The 24,633-nt window shown below is 40.5% G+C and overlaps 4 protein-coding genes across 6 annotated transcripts in view; 2 read left to right on the top strand and 2 right to left on the bottom strand.

Moving 5' to 3' along the window:
- Nucleotides 1-12,012, top strand: part of HERC5 (HECT and RLD domain containing E3 ubiquitin protein ligase 5) — a 44,988-nt gene extending 32,976 nt beyond the window's left edge. For both annotated transcript variants that reach the window (XM_070372160.1, XM_070372159.1), the window contains 5 exons: nucleotides 6,253-6,319; nucleotides 7,263-7,333; nucleotides 8,408-8,591; nucleotides 8,671-8,773; nucleotides 11,767-12,012. In XM_070372160.1, the coding sequence (XP_070228261.1) occupies nucleotides 6,253-6,319; nucleotides 7,263-7,333; nucleotides 8,408-8,591; nucleotides 8,671-8,773; nucleotides 11,767-11,972 (631 nt within the window). In that variant the 3' untranslated portion in view covers nucleotides 11,973-12,012. The remainder of the gene's footprint in view (nucleotides 1-6,252; nucleotides 6,320-7,262; nucleotides 7,334-8,407; nucleotides 8,592-8,670; nucleotides 8,774-11,766) is intronic.
- PYURF (PIGY upstream open reading frame) overlaps nucleotides 1-18,766 on the bottom strand; it is an 88,075-nt gene extending 69,309 nt beyond the window's left edge. Inside the window, exons 1-2 of one of the 2 annotated variants that reach the window (XM_005897787.2) lie at nucleotides 18,425-18,766; nucleotides 16,751-16,892 (exon numbers count right to left, since the gene is read on the bottom strand). In XM_005897787.2, the coding sequence (XP_005897849.1) occupies nucleotides 16,751-16,892; nucleotides 18,425-18,627 (345 nt within the window). In that variant the 5' untranslated portion in view covers nucleotides 18,628-18,766. Of the gene's footprint in view, nucleotides 1-16,750; nucleotides 16,893-18,424 lie in introns of those variants that run through there. The other variant, XM_070372163.1, reaches the window with a different exon arrangement.
- On the bottom strand, nucleotides 15,877-16,665 carry PIGY (phosphatidylinositol glycan anchor biosynthesis class Y). The gene has a single exon (XM_070372164.1). The coding sequence runs from the start codon at nucleotides 16,663-16,665 to the stop codon at nucleotides 16,450-16,452; it is 216 nt and encodes a 71-aa protein (XP_070228265.1). The 3' UTR covers nucleotides 15,877-16,449.
- Nucleotides 18,767-18,882: 116 nt separating the features above from the next.
- HERC3 (HECT and RLD domain containing E3 ubiquitin protein ligase 3) overlaps nucleotides 18,883-24,633 on the top strand; it is a 198,234-nt gene continuing 192,483 nt past the window's right edge. The window contains exon 1 of the mRNA XM_070372155.1: nucleotides 18,883-19,019. The gene's annotated coding sequence lies outside the window, so the exon portion shown is untranslated. The remainder of the gene's footprint in view (nucleotides 19,020-24,633) is intronic.

Here is a 24,633-nt window from a genome sequence, read left to right as displayed (position 1 = left end):
TCACAGCCTTGTGGCAGAGAGGCTTGTATAACTCAGTGAAGCTAAGAGCCATGCCATGCAGGGCCACCCAAGATGGATGGGTCATGGTGGAGAGTTCTCACAAAATGTGGTCCACTGGAGGAGGGAATGGCAAATTATTCTTGCTGTGAGAACCCCCATGAACAGTATTAAAAGGCAAAGATACGACACTGGAATATGAGCCCCCCAGATTGGAAGGTGTCCAGTATGCTACTGGAGAAGAATAGAGGGCAGTTACTAATAGCTGCAGAAAGAATGAAGAGGCTGGCTGAGCCAAAGCGGAAACAACTCTCAGTTGTGGATGTGTCTGGCTGTGAAATTAAAGTCTAATGCTGTAAGGAACAGTATTGCACAGGAACCTGGAATGTTAGGTCCATGAGTCAACGTAAATGGGATGGGGTCAAGCAGGAGATGGCAAGAGTGAACATCAGCATCTTAGGAATCAGTGAACTAAATGGATGGGAATGGGTGAGTTTATTTTAGATGACCATGGTATCTGCTACTGTAGGGGAGAATCTCTTAGAAGAAATGAAGTGGCCCTCATAGTCAACAAGAGTCTGAAATGCGGTACTTGGGTGCAGTCTCAAAAATGACAGAATGATCTCGATTCTTTTCCAAAGCAAACCATTCAATATCACAGTACTCCAAGTCTATGCCCTAACTGCTTATGCCGAGAAAGTTAAAGTTGACCAGTTCTATGAAGACCTGCAAGACCTTCTAGAACTAACACCAAAAAAAGATGTCCTTTTCATCATAGAGGATTAGAATGCAGAGATAGGAAGTCAAGAGAGACCTGGAAAAACAGGCAAATTTGACCTTGGAGTACAAAATGATGCAGGGCAAAGACTAATAGAGTTTTGTTAGAACACCTTGGTCATAGCAAACACTCTTTTCCAATAGCATAAGAGATGACTTTCCACATTGATATCACCAGATAGTAAATACTAAAATCAAGTTGATTATATTCTTTGCAGCTGAAGATTGAGAAGCTCTTATATACAGTGAGCAAAAATAAGACCTAGAGCTGACCGTAGCTCAGATCATCAGCTCATGATTGCAAAAAATTCAGGCTTAAATTGAAGAAAGTAGGGAAAACCACTAGGCCATTCAGGTATGACCTAAATCAAATCCCTTAAGATTATACAGTGGAGGTGATGAATAGATTGAAGGGATTAGATCTGGTAGACAGAGTACCTGAAGAACCATGGAAAGAGGTTTATTGTAACATTGTATAAGAGACAGTGAACAAAACCATTCCAAAGAAATAGAATTGCAAAAAGGCAGAATGGTTGTCTGAGGAAGATTTAGAAATAGCTGAGAAAAGAAGAGAAATGAAAAGCAAGGGAGAAAGGGAAAATATACTCAACTGAATGCAGAGTTCCAGAGAATAGTAAGGAGAGATAAGAAGACCTTTTTTAAAAAAAAAAGTAGAGGAAAACAATAGAATCAGAAAGACTAGAGATCTCTTCAAGAAAATTGGAGATACCAAGGAATATTTCAAACAAGGATGGGCCCAATAAAGGACAGAAATGGTAAGGAGCTCACAGAAGCAGAAGATACTAAGAAGAGGTGACAAGAATACACAGAAGAACTGTACAAAAAAGGTCTTAACGACCTGGATAACAATGATGGTGTGATCACTTACCTAGAGCCAGACATTCTGGAGTGTGAGGTCAAATGGTTCTTAGGAAGCATTACTATGAGCAAAGCTAGAGGAGGTGATAGAATCCCAGCTGAGCTATTTCACATCCTAAAAGATGATGCTGTTATAGTGCTACACTCAATATGTCAGTAAATTTTGTACTCAGCAGTGGCCACAGGACTGGAAAAGATCAGTTTTAATTCCAATCCCAAAGAAGAGCAATACCAAAGAATGTTCAAACTACTACACAGTTTCACATTTCAGATACTAGTAAAGTTATGCTCAAAATTTTTCAAGCTAGGCTTTAGCACTCTTTGAATTGAGAACTTCCAGATGTAGAAGCTGGGTTTAGAAAAAGCAGAGGAACCAGAGATCAGATTGCTAACATTCATTGGATCATAGAGAAAGCAAGGGAATTCCAGAGAAATGTCTATTTCCATTTCATTGACTATGCTAAAGCCTTCAACTTTGTGGATCATAGCCAACTGGGAAACCCTTAAAGAGATGGGAATACCAGACCACCTTACCTGTCTCCTGAGAAATCTGTATGCAGGCTAAGAAGCAACAGTTAGAATCGGACATAGAACAATTAACTGGTTCATAATTAGGAAAGGAATATGACAAGGCTGTATGTATATTGTCAACCTGTTTATTTCACTTATATGCAGAGTACATCATGTGAAATGCCAAGCTGGATGAATTATAGGCTGGAGTCAAAGATTGTTGGGACAAATATCAAAAACCTCAGATATACATATGATACCACTTTAATAGCAGAAAATGAAAAGGAACAAAAGAACCTCTTGATGGGGTGAAAAAGCTGACTTAAAACTCAGCATTCAAAAATGAAAATCATGGTATCTGGTCCCATCACTTCATGGCAAATAAAAGGAGGAAAAGTGGAAGCAGTGACAGATTTCTTTTTCTTGGGCTCCAAAATCACCGTAGATGGTGACTGCAGCCATGAAATTAAAAGACACTTGCTCCTTGGAAGAAAAGCTGTGACATACTTTGACAGCGTATTAAAAAGCAGAGACATCACTTTGCTGACAAAGGTCTGTATAGTCAAAGCTATGTTTTTTTCAGTAGTCATGTATGAATGTGAGAATTGGATCATAAAGAAGGCTAAGCACCAAAGAACTGATGCTTTTGAATTGTGGTGCTAGAGGAGACTCTTGAATGTCCCTTGGACTACAAGGACATCAAACCAGTCAGTCTTAAAGGAAATCAACCCTGTATATTCATTGGAAGGACTGATGCTGAAGCTGAAACTCCAATACTTTGGCCACCTGATGTGAAGAACTGACTCATTGGAAAAGACCCTGATGCTGGGAAAGATTGAAGGCGGGAGAAGAAGGGGACGACAGAGGATGAGATGGTTAGATGGCATCATGAAGTCAATGGACATGAATTTGAGCAAACTCTGGGAGATAGTAAAGGACAAGGAAGCCTGGTGTGCTGCAGTCCATAGGGTCGCAGAGTCACACATGACTTAGCAAGTGAACAACAACTGTAATAAAAGTTACCTGAATGTGGAATGCAGTCTTCCTATCTTTCAAAATATATTATGTACAAATCTAATGCCTTTCCATCCTAACTAGCTTTATCATGCACTGTGGCCAGAATGCTGCAGTTTGAGGGACAACAGCAAAACCAGTATGTTCCTTTGTCCTTCTTCACAATTTCCCAGATAGAAGATTCTTCTTACCATGGATTATAGCAACCTCAGGATATGATTTTTTTCTCTCCTCATTAAATTGAGAACTTTCAACTTTTCACTTAAAAGATATACTTTACAGCTTTTCTTTGGCACATCCCAATTGCCAGCATCACTACTCTTGCTCTTTGAGGCCATTATTAAGTTAAATAAGAGTTCCATGGATGCAGGGCTGTGATACCACAGTGGTCACGAGGCAGCTACTAAATGACTAACAGGTGGGATATGTTGGACAAAGGTATGATTCACATATCCTGGGACAGCATAAGATTGCGTCATGCTACTCAGAACGTCCTACAATTTAAAACTGATGAATTATTTAATTTTGGAATTTCCCATTTAACATTTTCCAATTGCAGTAGACCACAGATAACTGAAACTGTAAAAAGCAAAATCAGGGATAAGGTGAGACAACTTTGACCCAGAAATTGTACCTTTAGACATTTCACATTCAGAAATACACAATCACACAAGGACGTATGCCGGCTAGTGCACATTGTATTAGTTTGTAATACGTAGACTACCTAAATGTTCTTTAGTAAAGTGAAAGTGTTTGTTGCTCAGTTGTGTCCAACTCTGTGACCCCATGGACTGTAGCTCACCAGGCTCCACTGTCCATGGGATTCTCCAGGCAAGAACACTGGAGTCGGTTGCCATTTCCTTCTCCAGTGCATGATAGTGAAAAGTGCAAGTGAAGTCGCTCAGTCGTGTCCGACTCTTAGCGACCCCATAGACTGCAGCCCACAAGGCTCCTCCGTCCATAGGATTCTCCAGGCAAGAGTACTGGAGTGGGGTGCCATCGCCTTCTCCGAACTTCATATAGATGAACTAAGTAAAGACCGTTAAATCCATATTAGCATTTCTCAAACTTTTAGGTCTTAAGATTCTCAAAAATTAATAGAGGACCTTGAAGAGCTTTTGCTCATATTAAGTAAACTTGTCAGTATTTATGATATTAAAAATTAAAAGTAAAGAGTTTTAAATATAGGAATACGTACTTATTAGCTATCATATCACCTCTGGAAAACTGTTCTGTGCTCATGACAGAATGTGAGGAGGCAAGTAACATCTGAGTATTATTATAATATTTGTTTTGACCTTGCAGACCCTACCCCACCCAGCCAGTAAAGGCCTCAGGGATTCCCAGAAGTTGTAGTTACACTTTGAGAATCCCTGATCTCTGTACTCAGTAAAACTACTATTTTAATCCTAGAAGACTTAAAAAAAAAAAGAAAGAAAACCCAGCTGATTTAAAGTTTATATGGATGAGCAAGGGGCCAAGAATAGCCAGAGATCATTTGTAAGGTGAATAAGGATGGGGAACTTGGCCTACCAGATATCAAGAATCATTAGAAAGCTGTATTAATTAGGGCAGTATGAGTTTGGTGCTGGCTTTCCAATGGAACAGGAGAGTGTGGAACCTGACCCATATACATATAGCACTTCGTTAGAGGTAGTTTATTAGATCAGTGGGAATAGAAGTACTCTTCAAGTAATGCATCTGGGGAAAAAAATGAGAGCAGATACCTTAGGCCATGGACCGAAACCAACTCTGTGGATTAAGGACTTAAATATTGAATGTAAAAATGAAGGAAATATGGACAGTTATTTCACACTATTGCAATTTCTCAAGCAAGACATAAAAATACCAACATTATAGGAAAGATTGATACATTTAACTGCAGTAAGATGAAAGAAATTCTTTGTTCATCAAGAGATACCTTGCTGCTGCTGCTACTAAGTCGCTTCAGTCGTGTCCGACCCTGTGCGACCCCATAGATGGCAGCCCACCAGGCTCCCCCGTCCCTGGGATTCTCCAGGCAAGAACACTGGAGTGGGTTGCCATTTCCTTCTCCAGTGCATGAAAGTGAAAAGTGCAAGTGAAGTCGCTCAGTCATGTCCGACTCTTAGCAACCTCATGGACTGCAGCCCACCAGGTTCCTCCATCCATGGGATTTTCCAGGCAAGAGTACTGGAGTGGGGTGCCATTGCCTTCTCCCAGAGATACCTTAGCAAAGAGAAAAGGTATTCTTCAAACTGTAGATATGTGTATAACATGCTGAGGGTGGTAGAAAAGTGAGATAAGAAACATACCCTTTATACGTAGATATAAGATACGGGCCGTGTTTTAGTTCTTGTTTGGGGAAGTGTTCTTCATAAACACACCCATAAATAAGCAAATAAGCCAACCATGGACATACAGTGACAAAGCATCATGAACCAAATCTATGACGAATCCAGTTTTGTCAGCTGAGTTCCCATTAGTCTCTCTCAGCACCCCCAAAACACAATAAAACATGGTCTGTTTTTACCATGATACTGTTTAAAAGATCCAACATTTTAGAGAATTATTTGGCGGTCCAGTAGTTAGGACTTGGTGCTTTTACCACCATGGCCTGTGTTCAATCCCTGGTCGGGGAACTGAAATCCTGCAAGCTGCATGGTGTGGCCAAAAAAAAAAGATCCAGTTTTGGCAAAATTTAGTAATAAAAAATCCAGCAGGGGAAAAAATCAACTGATTGCACCTTCTCCCAGAGGCCTTACCCAATGACAAGCATCCCTTTAGAGAGTTAACAAAGCTCTCCCATGTTGTACCTGTACCAGTTATGCTGTTTCTAGTGGTACTTATCCGACACCACTGTAGCTAGGGTGGAGGGAAGAGAGCTGAGAATTGGGTGGGGAGCCCGCAGAATTACAAATAAACCTCCAAACCTCACACTTTTGGCTGCAGTCTGGCCCTAGTTAGACTATCAATATACAGAAACAAGTGACATGAACTAAACCTGACCTCCCACCTTGAGAACAGGCATGCCCTTGACATTTTTAGATGATGTATCTAGCCATCATGATTACTGACAATAAGACTGTTCTTTAGGAGTTTGCAGACACTTCTGGATGATGATGGTGATGACTTAGAAGAAGTATTTCACATCCATTTTAATGTAAGTAACAGTAAAAATAAAATGAAAGCTCATATTTAATCTCTTTTACTACTTATATACCTTATAAATGTATATGCTTTATAAATTTGTATACTCTATAAAGTTATAGACTTTATAATTGGGTTAACTATTTATATACTTTTAATAAAAAAACCAAACTATAAATTAAGGTAGTACAAAAGGTATTTTTTCTCATTTTTCTTGAGCTGGGTGTATTATCAGTTAGATTTTACTGAGTGACAGATAACACCTAAACTCAGTGGTGTAGAACAGCAAACACGAGTGTGGGGCTTTCTGGACCGGCCTGACTTGACTGTTCTGGGTGGATCACAGTGGCCTTGCTCCCACACCTGTTCGTTAGCAGGCTGGTTGGTTGAGGGGGTGCAGCTGGAACAGCTGTGTCTGTCCTAGCTGACTAGCTGAGGCTTCTTCATGGAGTGAAGAGTTACAGAAAGTAGGAGGAGATGGCAGGCCTCAACACGCAGCTTCCTTTCAAGCGTTTACTCCTGTCAGGTCCCACTGGTCAAAATCTTCACACTTCTGCACTCAGATTCACCAGCTGAAGAAATAGACCCCCCTCTTGATGGGAGCTGTTGCAAAGTTACATGGTGTAAATACCAGGATGGGAGGAATTTTTGACCAGTTTTGCAAATCTACTGTGCTGGGTCTGTACTGTGTGAAGTGAATACCGAGATGTGGCAATTTTCCCAGTAGTTCTTTCAGTATGATCAGTTAAAATAGATAATTCAGGTTTTTTAAAGTTTATTTTTCATTCTCTGTGATAAATGTGGTAAATTTTTTTTTACCACCTTGCTGGTTTTTATAACAAAAATATGTATTTTCACAAATTCTTGAGGAAAAGAGGTATGCTATAAAGTATTTTTGTTGACAGTAGATTGTTGGGGATTCTCTTGGAGATTACTGAGTTCATTTGTGGTTACAGGTGCATTGGGACAAAAATGATGTAGACTTAATTCCTGATGGAAGTCACGTAATTGTTGACCAGACTAACAAGTAAGTATAAAGAAATAATTGTTTTGTCTGAAAAGAGAAAGTGTTACTCGCTTAATCGTGTCCGATTTTTTGCAGTGTTTATTTCACTGGGCTCTTAAAATTCCTTGTCATTATAATTTTCCTCTCTTAACCATTTTCCAGTAAGGCGAGGATCAGTGCATGTTGTGTGCGTGTGTGTGTCTCCAAGTTTGCTGCCGGCAGGGATGGAAATGGCTTTCTTGCAGAGGCCCTCTCTTATCTTTCTGTCTAGGGGATAAATACCTCTTTTTCCCCTTACTCGGCTTTACTTTTTCTTTCCATGTCACACATTATCTGCCTTTATTTTTACTTGAGTGTTTCCCCCAGCTCTTAGGAGTGTGTGATGCCAAGAGTGTGGTCTGTTTTGCTCACTGTTGTTTGTCCAGTACCTAGTTCACAGTGGTGCCCAGTCCATAGCAGGCACTTAGTTTTGTTAACATTATTAGATCTTACTGTGGTATCTTGACTTCCCATTACCTTATGGGATGCCATTTAAAGCCATAGAGTTTGGGATCATAGAATATTCCTGATAGTTGGTCAGAGTGGCAAAGAAATATCTAGTGAGCATTCTGGCCTAAAGCCCAGGGTTTTTCTTAAAATCTTTATTTAAAAAAATTCTGAATTATAACATATAGAAAAGTTCAAAGTTATAAGTATGCAGATCAAGAAATGGAACATTTCTAGCTCTGTGGTATATTTAATCAGTATACCTCAATTTTGTCCATAGAATTATTGATTGCCTGGCCCCTTCCCCTGAAAGAATTGGCAGGTGTGCCCAGAGGCACCAGGGAAGTCTGAATAATAGTACACTGTGGATCTTAAACCCCTTGTGGCACTGTGGATCCTTCTTTGAGAATAAGGGCCCTGCACACCAGCAGTGGTGTGGAGATGGTGCAGGCGACCGTCTTCCCCTTATTTGGAGAAGGTGCTGCAGCAGTCACCAGGCAGATCCCAAGGTCACCATCTCTTCCTCCATTTATATCATTCTTTTCACCCCTCTCTCGGTTTTGTTTGGAGTATTGCTGTAAACTGAAATCATTCTTTGTTTCATTAAAGGAGAGACTATGTTTCTAAGTATGTCAATTACATCTTCAACATCTCTGTAAAGGCAGTTTATGAGGAATTTCAAAGAGGATTTTACAAAGTGTGTGACAAGGAGATTATTGAATTTTTCCATCCCGAACAACTCAAGGATGTGATTATCGGAAATACAGATTACGACTGGGAAACATTTGAAAAGGTACATCATAAAGGCTGAGTGGTTTAAATTAAAATTGTATTTGTTTCTTGAATATTGTGTTTTTTGCATTTTTCTATAGAATGCACATTATGAACATGGATACGACAGTTCACATCCCACCATAGTGATGTTTTGGAAAGCTTTACACAAATTGACTTTGGAGGAAAAGAAAAAATTCCTTGGTGAGTGTTACATCAGGAGGAAGTCTGTACTCTTGTGTCCTTTTTGTGGGATAAGGAAATCTTGTTCTTCACAGGCATCACTTGCCTGTGAAGTCAGAGTCACTCATAGTCCAGTGGAATGTTCTTTATAGGTTGTCCCAATATAAAAAAAAAAATGGTAATATAGATTTTTTCCAGTCATTTTCAATTCTGCCTATTGTAAATTTGGCTTCTTTGAGCTAAATATTGAGACTCCTGTAGTTGTATCATCACTCAGTTACCCAGGCCTCATGGGATGAGCCAAGCTGTACACTATCACTTGTCTCCATGGTTTTAACTCAACCTTCAGACTTCAATCTGTTTTATGCCTACGCACTGCTTTTCAGATCATGAACTCCTTATTGGCAAATTCAGACTTAAATTGAAGAAAGTAGGGAAAACCACTAGACCATTTAGGTATGACCTAAATCAAATCCGTTATGATTATATAGTGGAATTGACCAAATAGATTCAAGGGATTAGATCTGATAGAGGGCCTGAAGAACTATAGACGGAGGTTCATGACATTGTATAGGAGGCAGTGATCAAGACCATCCCCAAGAAACAGAAATGCAAAAAGGCAAAATGGTTGTCTGAGGAGGCCTTGCAAATAGCTGTGAAGAGACATGAAAGGCAAAGGATAAAAGGAAAGATATACCATTTGAATGCAGAGTTCCAAAGAATACAAGGAGAGGTAAAAAGCATTCCTAAGTGATCAATGCACAGAAATAGAGGAAAACAATAGAATGGGAAAGACTAGAGATCACTTCAAGAAAATTAAAGATACCAAGGGAACATTTCATGCAAAGACAGGCTCAATAAAGGACAGAAATGGTAGGGACCTAACAGAAGCAGAAGATATTAAGAAGAGGTGGCAAGAATACACAGAAGAACTGTACAGAAAAGATCTTCACAACCCAGATAATCACAATGGTGTGATCACTCACCTGGAGTCAGACATCCTGGAATGTGAAGTCAAGTGGGCCTTAGAAAGCGTCACTACGAATAAAGCTAGTGGAGGTGATGATGGAATTCCAGTTGAGCTATTTCAAATCCTGGAAGATGATGCTGTGAAAGTGCTGCACTCAGTATGCCAGCAAATCTGGAAAACTCAGCAGTGGCCACAGGACTGGAAAAGGACTGTTTTCATTCCAATCCCAAAGAAAGGCAATGCCAAAGAATGCTCAGACTACAGCACAATTGCACTCATCTCACATGCTAGTAAAGTAATGCTCAAAATTCTCCAAGCCAGGCTTCAGCAATACGTGAACCGTGAACTTCCAGATGTTCAATCTGGTTTTAGAAAAGGCAGAGGAACCAGAGATCAAATTGCCAACATCCACTGGATCATGGAAAAAGCAAGAGAGTTCCAGAAAAACATCTATTTCTGCTTTATTGACTATGCCAAAGTCAATGGCATAGTCATTTGCCATTTAATCACTGTGTGGATCACAATAAACTGTGGAAAATTCTGAAAGAGATGGGAATACCAGACCACCTGACCTGCCTCTTGAGAAAGCTGTATGCAAGTCAGGAAGCACCTCTTAGAACTGGACATGGCAACAGACTGGTTCCACATAGGAAAAGGAGTACATCAAGGCTGTATCTTGTCACCCTGCTTATTTAACGGACTACATCATGAGAAGCGCTGGGCTGGAAGAAGCACAAGCTGGAATCAAGATTTCTGGGAGAAATATCAATAATCTCAGATATGCAGATGACACCACCCTTATGGCAGAAAGTGAAGAACTAAAGAGCTTCTTCATGAAAGTAAAAGTGGAGAGTGAAAAAGTTGGCTTAAAGCTCAACATTCAGAAAACTAAGATCATGGCATCCTGTCCCATCACTTCATGGGAAATAGATGGGGAAACAGTGGAAACAGTGTCAGACTTTTATTTTTCTGGGCTCCAAAATCACTGCAGATGGTGATTGCAGCCATGAAATTAAAAGACGCTTACTCCTTGGAAGGAAAGTTATGACCAACCTAGACAGCGTATTAAAAAGCAGAGACATTACTTTGCCAACAAAGGTCCATCTAGTCAAGGCTATGGTTTTTCCAGTAGTCCTGTATGGATATGAGAGTTGGACTATAAAGAGAGCTGAGTGCCAAAGAATTGATGCTTTTGAACTGTGGTGTTTGAGAAGATTTTTGAGAGTCCCTTGGACTGCAAGGAGATCCAACCAGTCCATCCTAAAGGAAATCAGTGTTGAATATTCATTGGAAGGACTAATATTGCAGCTGAACCTCCAATACATTGGCCACCTGATGGGAAGAACTGATTCATTTGAAAAGACCCTGATATTGGGAAAGATCGAAGACTGGAGGAGAAGGGGACGACAGAAATGAGATGGTTGGATGGCATCACTGACTCTGTGGACATGAGTTTGAGTAAGCTCTGGGAGTTGGTGATGGACAGGGAAGCCTGGTGTACTGGAGTCTATGGGGTCGCAATGAGTCAGACATGACTGAACGACTGAACTGAACTGAGTGCTTTTCCTGAGACTTAATGATTGCCTCTCTCATTTCCTTACTCAATTTCCTTACTTATTTTTGAGAAACATTTATCTTCTTTTTTCTTTGGATAACATGGATGTTGAAAGGTATCCAGACTTTTCCAGAAACCCAACCTACCTTTCCAGTCTTTGAACTGGAAGTCCTCCCGGTTATCCCAGCCTAAATCTCTCCCTGCTCTGCCACAGCATTTACACTCATGAGGGACTAATTCCATGAGCTGTCTTACACCCTTTTTATTTTTCTCTGTTTGTCTTTTCCTGCCCAATAATTTAATATTCCCAACCAGACTGTAAGCTGCCTGAGGGCAGTGACTGTTTTCAGACTTTGTCCTAACAGTGGTCCCCAATGCAGTCCAAAGCACATGGGGCCTCAATTAGTGATTTTGAATAAACACATTTTCTCTATATAAATTTTGGTTTCTGTGAAGCAGATAGCACTGATTTTTCTTTTTTTTTTTTAGTGTTTCTTACAGGAACCGACAGAATTCAAGTAAAAGGTTTAAAGAATATGAAAATAACATTTCACTGTCCTGAAAATTTGAATGAAAAAGATCCCATAAGAGCACAGACATGTTTCAGTGTCCTCTACCTCCCTAAATATTCTACAATGGAAAGAGTAGAAGAAGCACTCCAAGCAGCCATCAACAACAAGAGAGGATTTGGCTGACCTACCTCACACTCTTTACCCCTTTTGGGAAATATTTTCAGAAATAAAATTAACTTAAAAATTAACATAAAAATCTTGCTGACTGTTCACTGTGTTTACTTGCTTTTTTAGAATTCCTATTTTTGCTTGTAAAATGTATTGACAATGATATAGATTAGGCTGTTAAAACAAGTGCATTGAGAAACACAATGCATTGAGACAGCAGAGTTTTTTCTCATAAATGTCTGGGTAGTTTGTCCAGGGCTTAAGTGATTCTTCTCCCTCTTAAATTACTCTGGTTACCTAGATGAATTTTTTGTTGCAAATTTCAATGGAAACTTGCACATTTCTATCTTAAATATATTTATCACATTTGAAACGATTGACTCCTTTCTCCTCAAAACTCTTAATGAACTGCTAGGTTTTCTTTTTCGTGGCTGCTTTCCCATTTCTTCTTTTTTTTTTTTTTTAATGAAGCCTGGATGGTTTAAGGACATTAATACATGTTGATTTTGTTTGAAAATATTTATTATATAACAAAACATAGATATTCTGGAAAACAATCAGATGAATGCACTTGAAAAGTTTTTTTTTTTTTTTTTTTTTTAAAGTCTCTCACTGTTTCCATTGTTTCCCCATCTATTTGCCACAAAGTGGTGGGACTGCATGCCATGATCTTAGTTTTTTGAATGTTGTTTTTTTTTTTTTTTTTAATTATTTAATTAGTATACATGTTGCATGCTTCTCTTATACTTCCTGACCTTAAGTGCTCGTCTGGTCATCTTTTCTCACTCTACACATATTCCTTCTTGTTGCTGTGGCATAGTTATTATGTCCATGCTGATGATCCCCAGATCTCTCTCTGTCCAACAGGAACTGACAATACAGCACCACAGCCATTTCTCCTACGTGGCCTGTGTCTGCCTGCATACTTCTCAGCTCCTTCATCTCAACATGTTTAAGAATATGATCATCTTTCCTGTATTCTGCAGCTTAAAATGGTACCACTAACACCTCCTTCAACCATCTTCCCTTCCTCCCTCTTATTCACCCCCACATTTAAGAAATATCAGGTTTTGACAATTCTTGTTTTTCATCTTCCTCTAAGCCCACTGCCAGTGCTTTAGTTCAGGCTCTTATCATCTCCTGTCCCATCACTGCAGTCCTCTCTCAGCTGGTCTCCCTGTATCTAGACCAACACTGTCCAGTAGAACTTTCTGTAAGGCTAGAGACCTAGATGGGCTTCCCAGGTGGCGCTAGTGGTAAAGAACCTGCCTGCCAGTGCAGAAGACTAAGGAGAAACGTGTTTGATCCCTGGGTCAGGAAGATGCCCTAGAGAGGGCATGGCAGCCCACTCCAGTATTCTTGCCTGGAGAATTCTATGGATGGAGGAGCCTGGCAGGCTACAGTCCACAGCGTTGCAAAGAGACACGGCTGAAGCCAGTTAGCACACATGCAGAAACTTCAGTAGATCTGTACTGCTGAAGAAGATGGACTCCCTGCTGTAGATAAGGTTTAGTTGTTGAATTTTGAAGAGAGAAAACTTTCATCGGTAGTAATGGGAAAAAGTGTTGAGCTATGCTGTCGAATAATTTGTAGCTATTTAACTGAGATTTAAAATTCCTTAGTCATTTCAAGCGTTCAGTGTCTACATGTGACTGGTGGCTACTGTATTAGTGCAAATGTGAGCACTTGCCACCTTAGGGGTCTGTAACACACAAAACCCCTGCAAATTTCCATGTTCTTTTTTCTTTTTCTAGGAAGTGTTTATCAGCTGCATACAGCAAGACAATTTAAAAATCAAGCAATAATGTTCATTAACACGGTTATTCTAGTTCGAAAATCCAACCTGATGTGCCTCTTGGTCCCCCACCACGGCCTTGCATATACAATGTACCATGTTCTAGTCACTTGTGACTAGCTCAGTTTCCTCAACAGGCCACAGTCCTATGTTTGTATGGTTTTTCTTCTGCTTGGAACCCTTGTCTCATCCCACCTCTACCCCTGCTGCTTCCTCACCTCCTGTCTTCAGTTCTACTTCCCTCTCTGCATGGGTTATTCCATTTGTCAGGATTCACTACAGCTATCATGGCTGTCCAGTACATGCCATGAGAGTGAATTAAGTTTGTGGGATATGGCTATCTAGCTCAATGTCCCAACTAGTCTTTCAGTGTCCTGAGAGCTTACCTGCCAGTGAGTTGGCTGAGAGTGCCACCTAGTGGCTTGTGCGGAAAACAGCAGCCACTTAGAAATGGAGAATTTCAGTAAGCTGGGCAAAACTTAGAAAAGGGAACAGGACTTTCCCTCCATAACTACACATAGTAGTGAGAATCTACTATGGCTTGTGGCTGTAACAGGTAATTTTGTATTTCCTGCCTCATTTAAAACTCTACCAGGCCTGAAAGTTGGTCTCATTTCCATGTCACAGATGGGCAGGATGTGAAGTTCAGAGAGGCTTCCTTAAAAGCCCACTCTGCAGGAATGGAAGAAAATGAAAAGGTAAAGTAGGTCATGACAAGTCCTTTCTTGCTCCCTCAGGGTGGAAAATCCCCACGTACAAAGTTGGTGGCAAGGAGCTTATTCATAGGTCTTAAAGATGATCCCTGTCAGTGATGCAGTGAGGACAGCAGGGAGGCTCTGAGGAGGCAAGAGGTCCTGCCATTGTGAAGTCAGCTCATTATTGGGGCTGTGGGTAGGAATGAGTAGGGAAGAGTTCCAATTAGTGAAAGAATCAGGCAGTATTTCCATGATGGGTTTACAGTGCAACAATATACTTAGGAAAACACAAAGGTCATCAGGCTTGACTAAGAATTAGAGTCCAAGCATTTTGATATCTCATTCTATTTTTCCTGAAAATAGAAAGGATGAGTTTGCACAAAATAAAGCAGTACTATTACAGTGATTCAGAAGACAGACCAAAACTGCATTCCTGAGTGGTTTCAACTTGTTATTGTCCGTTACTCTGGGTAAATCACTTAACCTGTGTGCTTTCGTTTCCTCATCTGTAAAATTGTTATATTACCCACCTACCCCTTAGATTATGAGATTTTATATGTGTAATATGTTTAGAATTGTACCTAGTGTATAGTTTGTACTATACAAATGACTGCTAAATAAATACTAGTGAAAGGATGGAGTTCATACTATAGTCCCCCAGGGCTTTGCTACTCAGTTCCCTCTAATACGGTAAAATGCTTAGCTTGAAAAAGCTAAAATTGACTTTTTAGAATACAGTGCTTGTTTTCTCAGAATTGTTTCATTTACACTGACCACAGTGAAATTTGGAGCAAATTAAAGAGTAAAACCACTTCCAGAAGGGATGGGTCCCTCATTCAGTTTGTGTTATTTGTATATTGCCAGAACAGTAATTTTTAAAACAAGACTTGTACTAGAGTATATACGTTGAAGTTACGCAATAGAAAACACATCTAAACTCATTTTAATTTTCTTTTGAAGGAGAGGAATCACTATCTCAAGTTTCTGTTAAACTGCTTTAAGAGTCTATTTAGAATCAATTAAAGTATATTCAGTTCTTAGGTTTCTTTGGGGTAACTACTGAAACATGTTGCACCTCTGAAATAGTTACTAATCAGCCTTGTTGGAAGTTCTGGAAAATCAGGAACTATTAATATGTCAAATGCTCATGCTCTTGTATCGCTAAGTAGGTCCATGGCAGGAAAAGGAACTGAAATGTGAGGCATAACATTAAACTCTAGGACATAATCAGCTATTTTCAAGTCTTTCAACCCCATCTCTACCCCCAGAAGCACGTATTTTCCTGGGAAATTTTTCTACTTTGGGTTAGTTAAGTGTCTCTCTAAACATAGCCTATAGTTTGAAATTCAGACTATTTTACATTTCCGCTTTCTTAGAATCATACTCTTGTGACCAAAGGAGGGGGAAAAAACACAAAACTGCAAATTGCTTTATGGCAAGTGTCAGTATCTTTTTATTTATTATTTTATTAAAATTAAGCATTTGATGCCAAAGAAATGATGGTGATTTTAAAAACTCAGAATTTTGGCAAGTCCATGAAATTTCCATTTTACTATAGTTTTATATCACATTAGTTCAAATGCATTTCTCTACAACTACTCCAACATAGCTCCTTCGGAATTATTTTAGTCATCGTTAACATGTGACATTACCAAAGCCTTTAAAATAAACATAAAATTTCAAAATAGTAATTTTTAATTATGAATGGGATAAGCCATCAAGTGATGGTTGGGGCTGTTAATTTCCAAAAAGACAGTTTGTAATGTTCCTTTTGATACTCCAGGTATAAATGAGAACCTTCAAAAAACAAGGGCAGAACCAAAGTACAATAAAGACGCCTCTGCAGCTTAAGCCTCTCATAGACCCTAGACCCCTGACAGAAAGCTAGGCAAAGCATCTCTCCTGCAAATTAAGCGGGTTTCCAGTATTCCCATGTAGACGAGCCTTCAGAGACAGGCACTCAAGCATATCTTTAGAATATACCATCTTGGCTCTGGCTGCGTTAATTATGCCTGAAGAGTTTAATTCCCATCCAAGTCCAAAGGTGGAAGAACACATAAACAGGTATGGTAATCGGCAAGAGCAGACTGTAGAAGCACAGACTGGTGGTGCTAGTGCAGCCCTGAGGGAAGTCGTCTTCCACAGAGGCTGAGTAAAACAGTCCTGCTAAAGATACCAGTGGAATCAGGACAGTCAGCATAGGAAGAGACAGAAACATCTTCTCCACTTAATACCCGCCACTCTGACTTTTTAAAAGGTAGGTGGTATTTAGAATAGTTGTGTGTGTTGTTTTTAAGTATGATCTAATGCTGCTCCACTTCTTCTTGCTTCTTATTTTGATGTGTCATCCTAGCTGCCTGTGGTATCATATTAGGAATCCCATCAATAATTGGATAGGCTATTCCTAACTCTTCATTAATCAATTCATTTGTCGATGCTTCATATCTGAGGGGGAAAAAAAACCAAAATGAATCATGGAAAACAAAATGCTTGGAAGAGCTTGATGTTCAATAAACAGTAACATTTATCCAATTCTAAACATGGAGTTAATCCAAGAAAAGCAGAATTAGACGGCTTTTCATTTTAAAAGCAGTAATAGCCAATTGTACTATTTCTCTTAGAAAATAAATCTCTTAATTGTTCCCATTTTAGTCAGTTTCTCTCTTTTTTTTTTTTCACTTTATCCTCAAGCTATGCCTTAATTTTTAAAAATACCAGTCAGAAAAGATCTTGCCCTTTTCATCCAAATAGTCCTTCATTACTCTTTTCAACCCCAAACAATCCCCATTAATTTACTACTGGAACAGACACTAGAGGAAATTTCAACTTCTTCCTTTTACATGCTTAATAGAGCAGCCTTATTGACCCATTAAAAAGGAAACCACTGAAAAATCAAAATACACAAGTCTGAGAAAGAGAGGGCAAAAATGAGCAAACTTCAGAATGTTATGTCTGCGAATGTGCTATTTACAAAATTAGCCAAAAAGCAGATCAAGTGGTAATTTCAAGGTTTAAGAAAACTGAATGAGCAATATGTTCATTATGAAAAATATTCAGAAAGAGAAGTGAAAAAGATGAAAATAAAGATTACTAGCAATCCACCACCCAAAGACTGCTATTGATAACATTTCGGTGTTTACTAGTGTTGTGAATGTTCAGTTTTAGTAGCCTGAGACAGTAGGGCTGTTTACCCTCAAGACTCTGGGTTAAAGGTTAAGAAGGCCTTAAAACAAAACAAAAACACAACTAGTTGAGAACTAAAAGCCAAAGGGCAGCACACGTAGTTTACATGCTTAAGATCGTACATGGCATTTTCCCAAGAATCTGGAGGCTACTACATTTTTCATCATCTTGGCTTAAAAATCTGAATGCCTTGGGTTTCCAATAGTTCATAAACTTGGGTCTACGTGAAAAACACTAGCGGTCCTGTTAGGAAAATACACAATTGCTCAGGCCCCGCCTCCAGGCCTCCCTATTCGCCCCGCCCTGGGTGGTGCCTGGAAATCTGCCAGCAACGCAGGAGACAGGGCACACGGGTTCGAGCCCTCGGTGGGGAAGATCCCCTGGAGGAGGAAATGGTAACCCACTCCACTCTTCCTGACTGGAACATTCCGTAGGCAGAGAAGCGTGGTGGGCTACAGTCCAAAGGGTCGCAGAGTCGGACACGACTGAACACAGCAGCAGCAACTGGCGATTCTAATGCGCAGCCAGTGAGTGACTAATCTATATGCGCCTCACCCAAGCCTGCGAGTCGGCGGTTGGCTTCAGAGGCCTCGGTTCCCCTCTGGTCTTCAGTCTCCCTTCCCCCCGCAGAGGGAAGATTTGGGAGCTGGCGGGCCCAGGTCCAGAAAATGGCAGCGAAGACTACCCAGAGTCACCTAAAAGACTCCTCAATGGCTGTAAACGGCCATGCGGTCTATCTGCCCACTCCCCTCGACTGAGGCCACGAAGGAAAACCCGCAGCGGGCGAATCTCACCTGAGCGGCTTCTTGGAGAGCGGACACACCAGGAACTCCAGCAAGGCCTGGTCGAAGGCGCGGGGCGGTTTCTCCGTCCTATCGCTCTTGTCTGCGGAAGGCCGCGAGCTGGACGCGTGCAGACACCTCAGGGCGACCGCGGACGGCGGCGCGCGTGTCCCTCGCAGCGCTGACGCGAGTCGGGCGCACACTCCACTCAGCATGGTCTGGCAGCTGCGACAGAGCACGTCCTCGGCCACCCGGGCAGCTCTAATCGATACCAGTGAATCCAGCCCCACGGGCCTGGCCCTGCCCCCCGGTGCTCTGGAAACGCTGTCCCCGACAGGTGGAGACCAGCGCTTTGGTTCCGAGGCCGCGACTGCTTTTCCCACGACACCGCTTGGTCGTTGACGGGCTCCGGAGACTCTTGGAGCTGTTCCTGCGCGTTTGCAAATTAGAAAGAAAACCAATGCTTAAGTGGAGGTGACTTGAGTTTTCACCGGAGCCTGTCACAGAGTTGCCAAGAAGCAAGTGGCCGGACCTCAAAGTCACACAGTGACTCTTGGACCTACGCGGTTATCACCAAAATGAGGTTTCAAGCACACTGTCATATTGGGTATGTTAAAAAACACTACTTTGTTTTTATGTAAATCTTTACCAAGGTTTCTATAACCTCGTGTTTTTTTTTTTTTAATTCTTTCATTAAAAAAAAAAAAAAAGAATCTGAAAAGATTGGCTTAGTCCTTTTAGCCTCTAAGATGTCCATATTCTTACCCGGGGGAACTCACCCTGAACTCAGTGGATTAACAGTAGCACAACTGATCTGCTTCTATAAATGAGCTTGGAAACTTCCAGAAGTCTACGTAACTGCGTCTGTTAGTTAAATGAGTGAACCATTCAATGGATTTTTCACCCCATGTCGGCTTCTTAGTCTCCAAGGAAATGACGCAGATTTGATCTGTTTCTTACAGTGTAGTAGATAAGTTCTTGGGCTCTGGGGTTCATAGTTTACTAGTTGTATAACTCCAGCATATGCCCTAAGTCCTGCTTCCTTATTTGTATAATAAGATTAATAATTGTACATACTTCACTTACCTAATTTAATCCCCATGTGCAAATGCATGCAAAGAGCATTTTGAAAATTAATTTTTGCCTGGGAAAATTAATTCTCAATTAATGTTATCTACAATTATTTTTATTTTTCTCTATTCTTCCTAGTGCAGTGTACTAGGAGATTCTTTGTTACTCATCATTCTTTTCCCTCTTTTTTGGTAAATATTTAACCTTTTCTCATGTCATCGGGCTTTACCAAGTCACACTTGGAGTTCCTCAGAGATAGAGGTGGGAGTGAGGAATATAGAGACACAAATACAAGATTATATTTTCAAATTTCTCTTCCTCTCAGCAATGTAAAAGTGAAGAAACTTTTATTTTGCTTTTTCGCTCTTATTTTTGAAAATTCTTTGCATTATTTGATACTCTTTGTTCACTAATGCTCAGAAGACTTCAACCTAGGCAGTTGTCAGGTGTGTAGCCTTGCTGCTGCTGCTAAGTCGCTTCAGTCATGTCTGACTCTGTGCGAACCCATGGACGGCAGCCCACCAGGCTCCCCCGTCCCTGGGATTCTCCAGGAAAGAACACTGGAGTGGGTTGCCATTTCCTTCTCCAATGCATGAAAGTGAAAAGTGAAAGTGAAGTCGCTCAGTCGTGTCCAACCCTCAGCGACCCCATGGACTGTAGCCCACCAGGCTCCTCCGCCCATGGGATTTTCCAGGCAAGAGTACTGGAGTGGGGTGCCATTGCCTTCTCCTATGTAGCCTTAAGAGGGCCTATTGTAAAGTCCCTGTGTTACCTTCCCATTATTTCCTACTAGGGCAGTAGTAGGAATTAATTTTTCAGGTGTAGTTAGTTGATACCTAGGGAAGGAGTGAACTGTAGATATGAGGGTGAGATATGGGGACACAGAGGTTGACTTCTGCCAGCATTGAATGATCTCAGGCCTGGCTGTGCTGGCCAGAACCTTGACCCCTGTTGGGTAGAGCCAGGCACCCATGCTTACAACCAGCTTCATTAGCTTCAATGCACCTCACATGGCTGATAGATTCTGATCAACTGGGTTTTCTAACAACTCGATGCACATGAGTTTGGGTGATGGACAGGGAGGCCTGGCCAATGGCACCCCACTCCAGTACTCTCGCCTGGAGAATCCCATGGATGGAGGAGCCTGGTAGGCTACAGTCCATGGGGTCACTAAGAGTTGGACATGACTGAGCAACTTCACTTTAATTTTTCACTTTCATGCATTGGGGAAGGAAATGGCAACCCACTCCAGTATTCTTGCCTGGAGAATCCCAGGGACAGAGGAGCCTGTTGGGTTGCCATCTAAGGGGTCTCACAGAGTCGGACACGACTGATGTGACTTAGCAGCAGCAGGGAGGCTTGGCGTGCTGCGATTCATGGGGTCGCAAAGAGTTGGACACAACTGAGCAATTGAGCTGAACTGAACCAGTTATAAGTTAGTTTCAGTTTTCATCCACATAGAAGGTTTAAAGCAGATCAGTTTAACTTACATTAGTATTTGAAAAATGGAGAGTGACAGCAAAATATTGAAAATGTCTTCAAATTTAGAACACCCCAAATCAACATCCAGTATTTAAAGAACATCTGAGTGTGTAAAGCATTAGTCCAAACCATGTAAATATTAAGTTGTAAAATTTCCCTAAACAGCCCTTGATAATTAACTCATTTCTCTAACTCATTTCTGCATGTAGTATACAAAGCTGAAAACAGGTGACCGTATAGAATTGTAAAGTCACTGATGCTTTTTCCTGCTAGTGTGGCTATGATCATTCCTGTCACAGAGATCTGAACTCAGGTACCATATTAGCTATGTGACCTTGGGAAATTCCCTGCCTCAATCTTATCCTCTGTAAAATAGTATAATAATACTACTTACCTTATTAGAGTTGTTGAAGGAATTAAATAGAGCAATATTAATACAAGGAAAGCAGTTAGCACAGGGGCTAGCATGGAGTACACATTTTAAAAATATTTATTCATTTGTTTGTTTTTGGTTGTGTCGTGTCTTCGTTGCTGTGTGAGCTGTTCTCTAGTTGTGGCGAGTGGGGGCTACTCTCTGGTTGGGGTACTCAGACTTCTCATTGCGGTGGCTTCTCTCATGGAGCACGGGCCCTAGGGTGTGCGGGCTTCAGTAGCTGCAGCTCCCGGGCTCTAGAGCCCAGGCTCAGTAGATATGGTGCACAGACTTAGTTGCTCCGCAGCATGGAGGATCTTCCTGGGTCAGGGATCAAACCCATGGGCAGATAGATTCTTTACCATTGAGCTACCAGAGAAGCCCCAGAGTACACATTTAAAGAATGTTATCAGAGCAGCATAATCTCCTATTGTGAGGAAGCTGGAGAAAATTCTGATGAAAAAGGAAAGTATCGGGTACCACTGGGAATCCAAATTTATACTTTACAATATGGATAATATTGAAACACAACTCTTGGGTTATCATATACATTAAAGGAGTTAGAAAACATAGGCAGAGGTGAGGCTAGAGTATATATTTTAGTAAAGTGCCATAAATGCCAAATTTGGGGCATTGATATTTGGGAATCTCTGATTCAGAGAGAGAGAGAAGTTAAAATCACTTTTCCACTAGATGGCATCAACCAATATTTGAACTAACATTTGTTCCCGCTTATACTTTTATTTCTGTGATTACAAATTTGTCTTTATTTTGCCAGTTGTTTCCTAAATTTGAAGACATCTGTTTAGGAATAAAGGGTCGGACATGACTGAGGGACTGAACAGCAACAAACATTTTAGGAACAAAAGTCACAAAAATTTTATTAGTTAGTTGCAATTGTAATGAGTTCATTAAAATCAAGGGTCTGACAGATAAATGTACAAAAAGTATGAAAAAAATCACAATTGAGAAAAACAGTTGATCAATAAACACATAATTATTCATCCTCAGTAGTAATGTAAGTTTCAAACATCAAAGAAGTTTCCATTTCTCACCTATAAAATTATAAATATTTTAGAAATGTAATTAATATTTGCCTTTCAATTATTAGTTTATTGAGTGCCCACTATGTAGCAGATACTGTCAGAGTTCTCCAGAGAAACAGAAATTGATTCTGTTGTGTGTGTGTATGTGTGTGTGTATACAGGGAAGAGTTTATTATGAGGAATTGGCTCACATGATTATGGAAACTGAGAGACCCAGGAAAGCCAGTGGTGAAATCCATTCGGAATCCCTGAAGGCTTGAGGGCCAGAGGAATGGATGGTATAAATCCTAGTCCAAGGGCAGAAGACAGATGTTTGAGCTCAAGCAGCCAAGTAGGAAGCAAAAGGCAGGAAATCCTCCTTCCTCCTTCTTTTTATTCTATTCAGACCTTCAGTGGATTGAATGATGCCCATCCACATCGCAGTGAGCTATCTGTTTTCCTGAGTCTACTGATTCAAATACTAATCTCATCTATACCTCACAGACATACCCAGAAATAATGTCTAACCTGGGCAGCCCTTGACCCAGTCAAGTTGACACAAAAAGTTAATATCACACTGCCCTAGAGGCTGGAGCTATCCTCTGCATACACTGTAATACAGTTTTTGAAAATAAAAACTCATCACAATACCAAAATGATTATTAAGTATAAGTAAAAAAACAAGGATACTAATTTTATTCATGAGTACAATTATATTTATTGTTTTATTTTAACACCAGAAACATTATGTATTGGGGTTTAGCTGATTAACAATGTTGTGATAGTTTCAGGTGAACAGTGAAGGGACTCAGCCATACATATGCATGTATCCATTCTCCCACAAACCCTGCTCCCATCCAGGCTGGAACATAACATTGAGCAGAGGTGCATGTGTTATGCAGTAGGTTTTTGCTGGATATCCATTTTAAATATAGCAGTTGTATACGTGACCTTCCCAAAGTGCCCCCGCCCTGGCGACCATGAATGTGTTTTCTAAGTCTGTGAGTCTCTTTCTGTTAGTCCAATTATTTTTTTTAACCAAGAGTTTAGGGATAGAAAAAAAGAATAAAAATCAATTATTGATTGTTGTTAGGTTGTTGGGATATTACTGAATTGTTCTTTCATTGTTTTTTCTCTTTTGAATTATTTCTTTAATAAAGTAGTTTTAAACTCTAAGTATTATCAGTTATTATTTGAGGTTAATCATTGATAGATGTGTATCTTATTTCAAAACTATTGATTCAGTCAGTGAATATTTATTAAGCACTTTCTGTATTCTCAGTATTATAATAGGAGGTAAAAAGAAGAGGCATAAAAATGTGAAAGATATGATCCAAATTATGGACTTAAAAAGTTCATGATCTTAAGGGCAGTATATAGCATAGGATAAAGTTAACTAAAAAACCTGGTTTATACATGATGCATTTTTATGTGTTTATTCAGCATTTGTTGAATTTGTATTGTGCATCAGGTACACAAAGGAGGGAGTGATACCTGTGCCTGATGGAAGGGCTGAGGGAGTATCAGTAAAGTATGGGTTTTATAGACTATCAAATTACATACTTAGGTCTAAGGAGACACCCATTTTAGCCCCTTTTATAATCTCTCTTAATCCATGAAAACAAATTTTAATTTTGCAATGAGGATATAGATGGTTACTGGCAGAGATGAGTATGACCAGCTTCCATGTTTTCTCAGTGGTAAAGAATCCACCTGCCAATGCAGCACATGCGAGTTTGATTCCTGGGTTGGAAAGATCCCCTGGAGGAGGGCATGACAACCTATTCTAGTATTCTTGCCTGGGAAATTCCATGGACAGAGGACCCTCGTGGGCTGTAGTTCATGGGGTTTCAAGAGTTGGGTACAACTTACAACTGAAAGTTGTATCTAGCCTAGAGGAGCTATCCCACGTTGAAGGTCAGGAAGGGCGGCAGTGAGGAGATACCCCTCATCCAAGGTAAGGAGCAATGGCTGCACTTTGCAGGAGCAGCCGTGAAGAGATACCCCACATCCAAGGTAAGAGAAACCCAAGTAAGACGGTAGGTGTTGCAAGAGAGCATCAGAGGGCAAACACATTGAAACCATACTCACAGAAAACTAGTCAATCTAATCACACTAGGACCACAGCCTTGTCTAACTCAGTGAAACTAAGCCATGCCCATGGGGCAACCCAAGATGGGCGGGTCATGGTGGAGAGATCTGACAGAATGTGGTCCACTGGAGAAGGGAAT

This window comes from Bos mutus, chromosome 6 (genome assembly GCF_027580195.1).
Source record: "Bos mutus isolate GX-2022 chromosome 6, NWIPB_WYAK_1.1, whole genome shotgun sequence".
Taxonomy (NCBI): domain Eukaryota; kingdom Metazoa; phylum Chordata; class Mammalia; order Artiodactyla; family Bovidae; genus Bos; species Bos mutus.
This window is presented reverse-complemented; position numbering and strand designations above follow the sequence as displayed.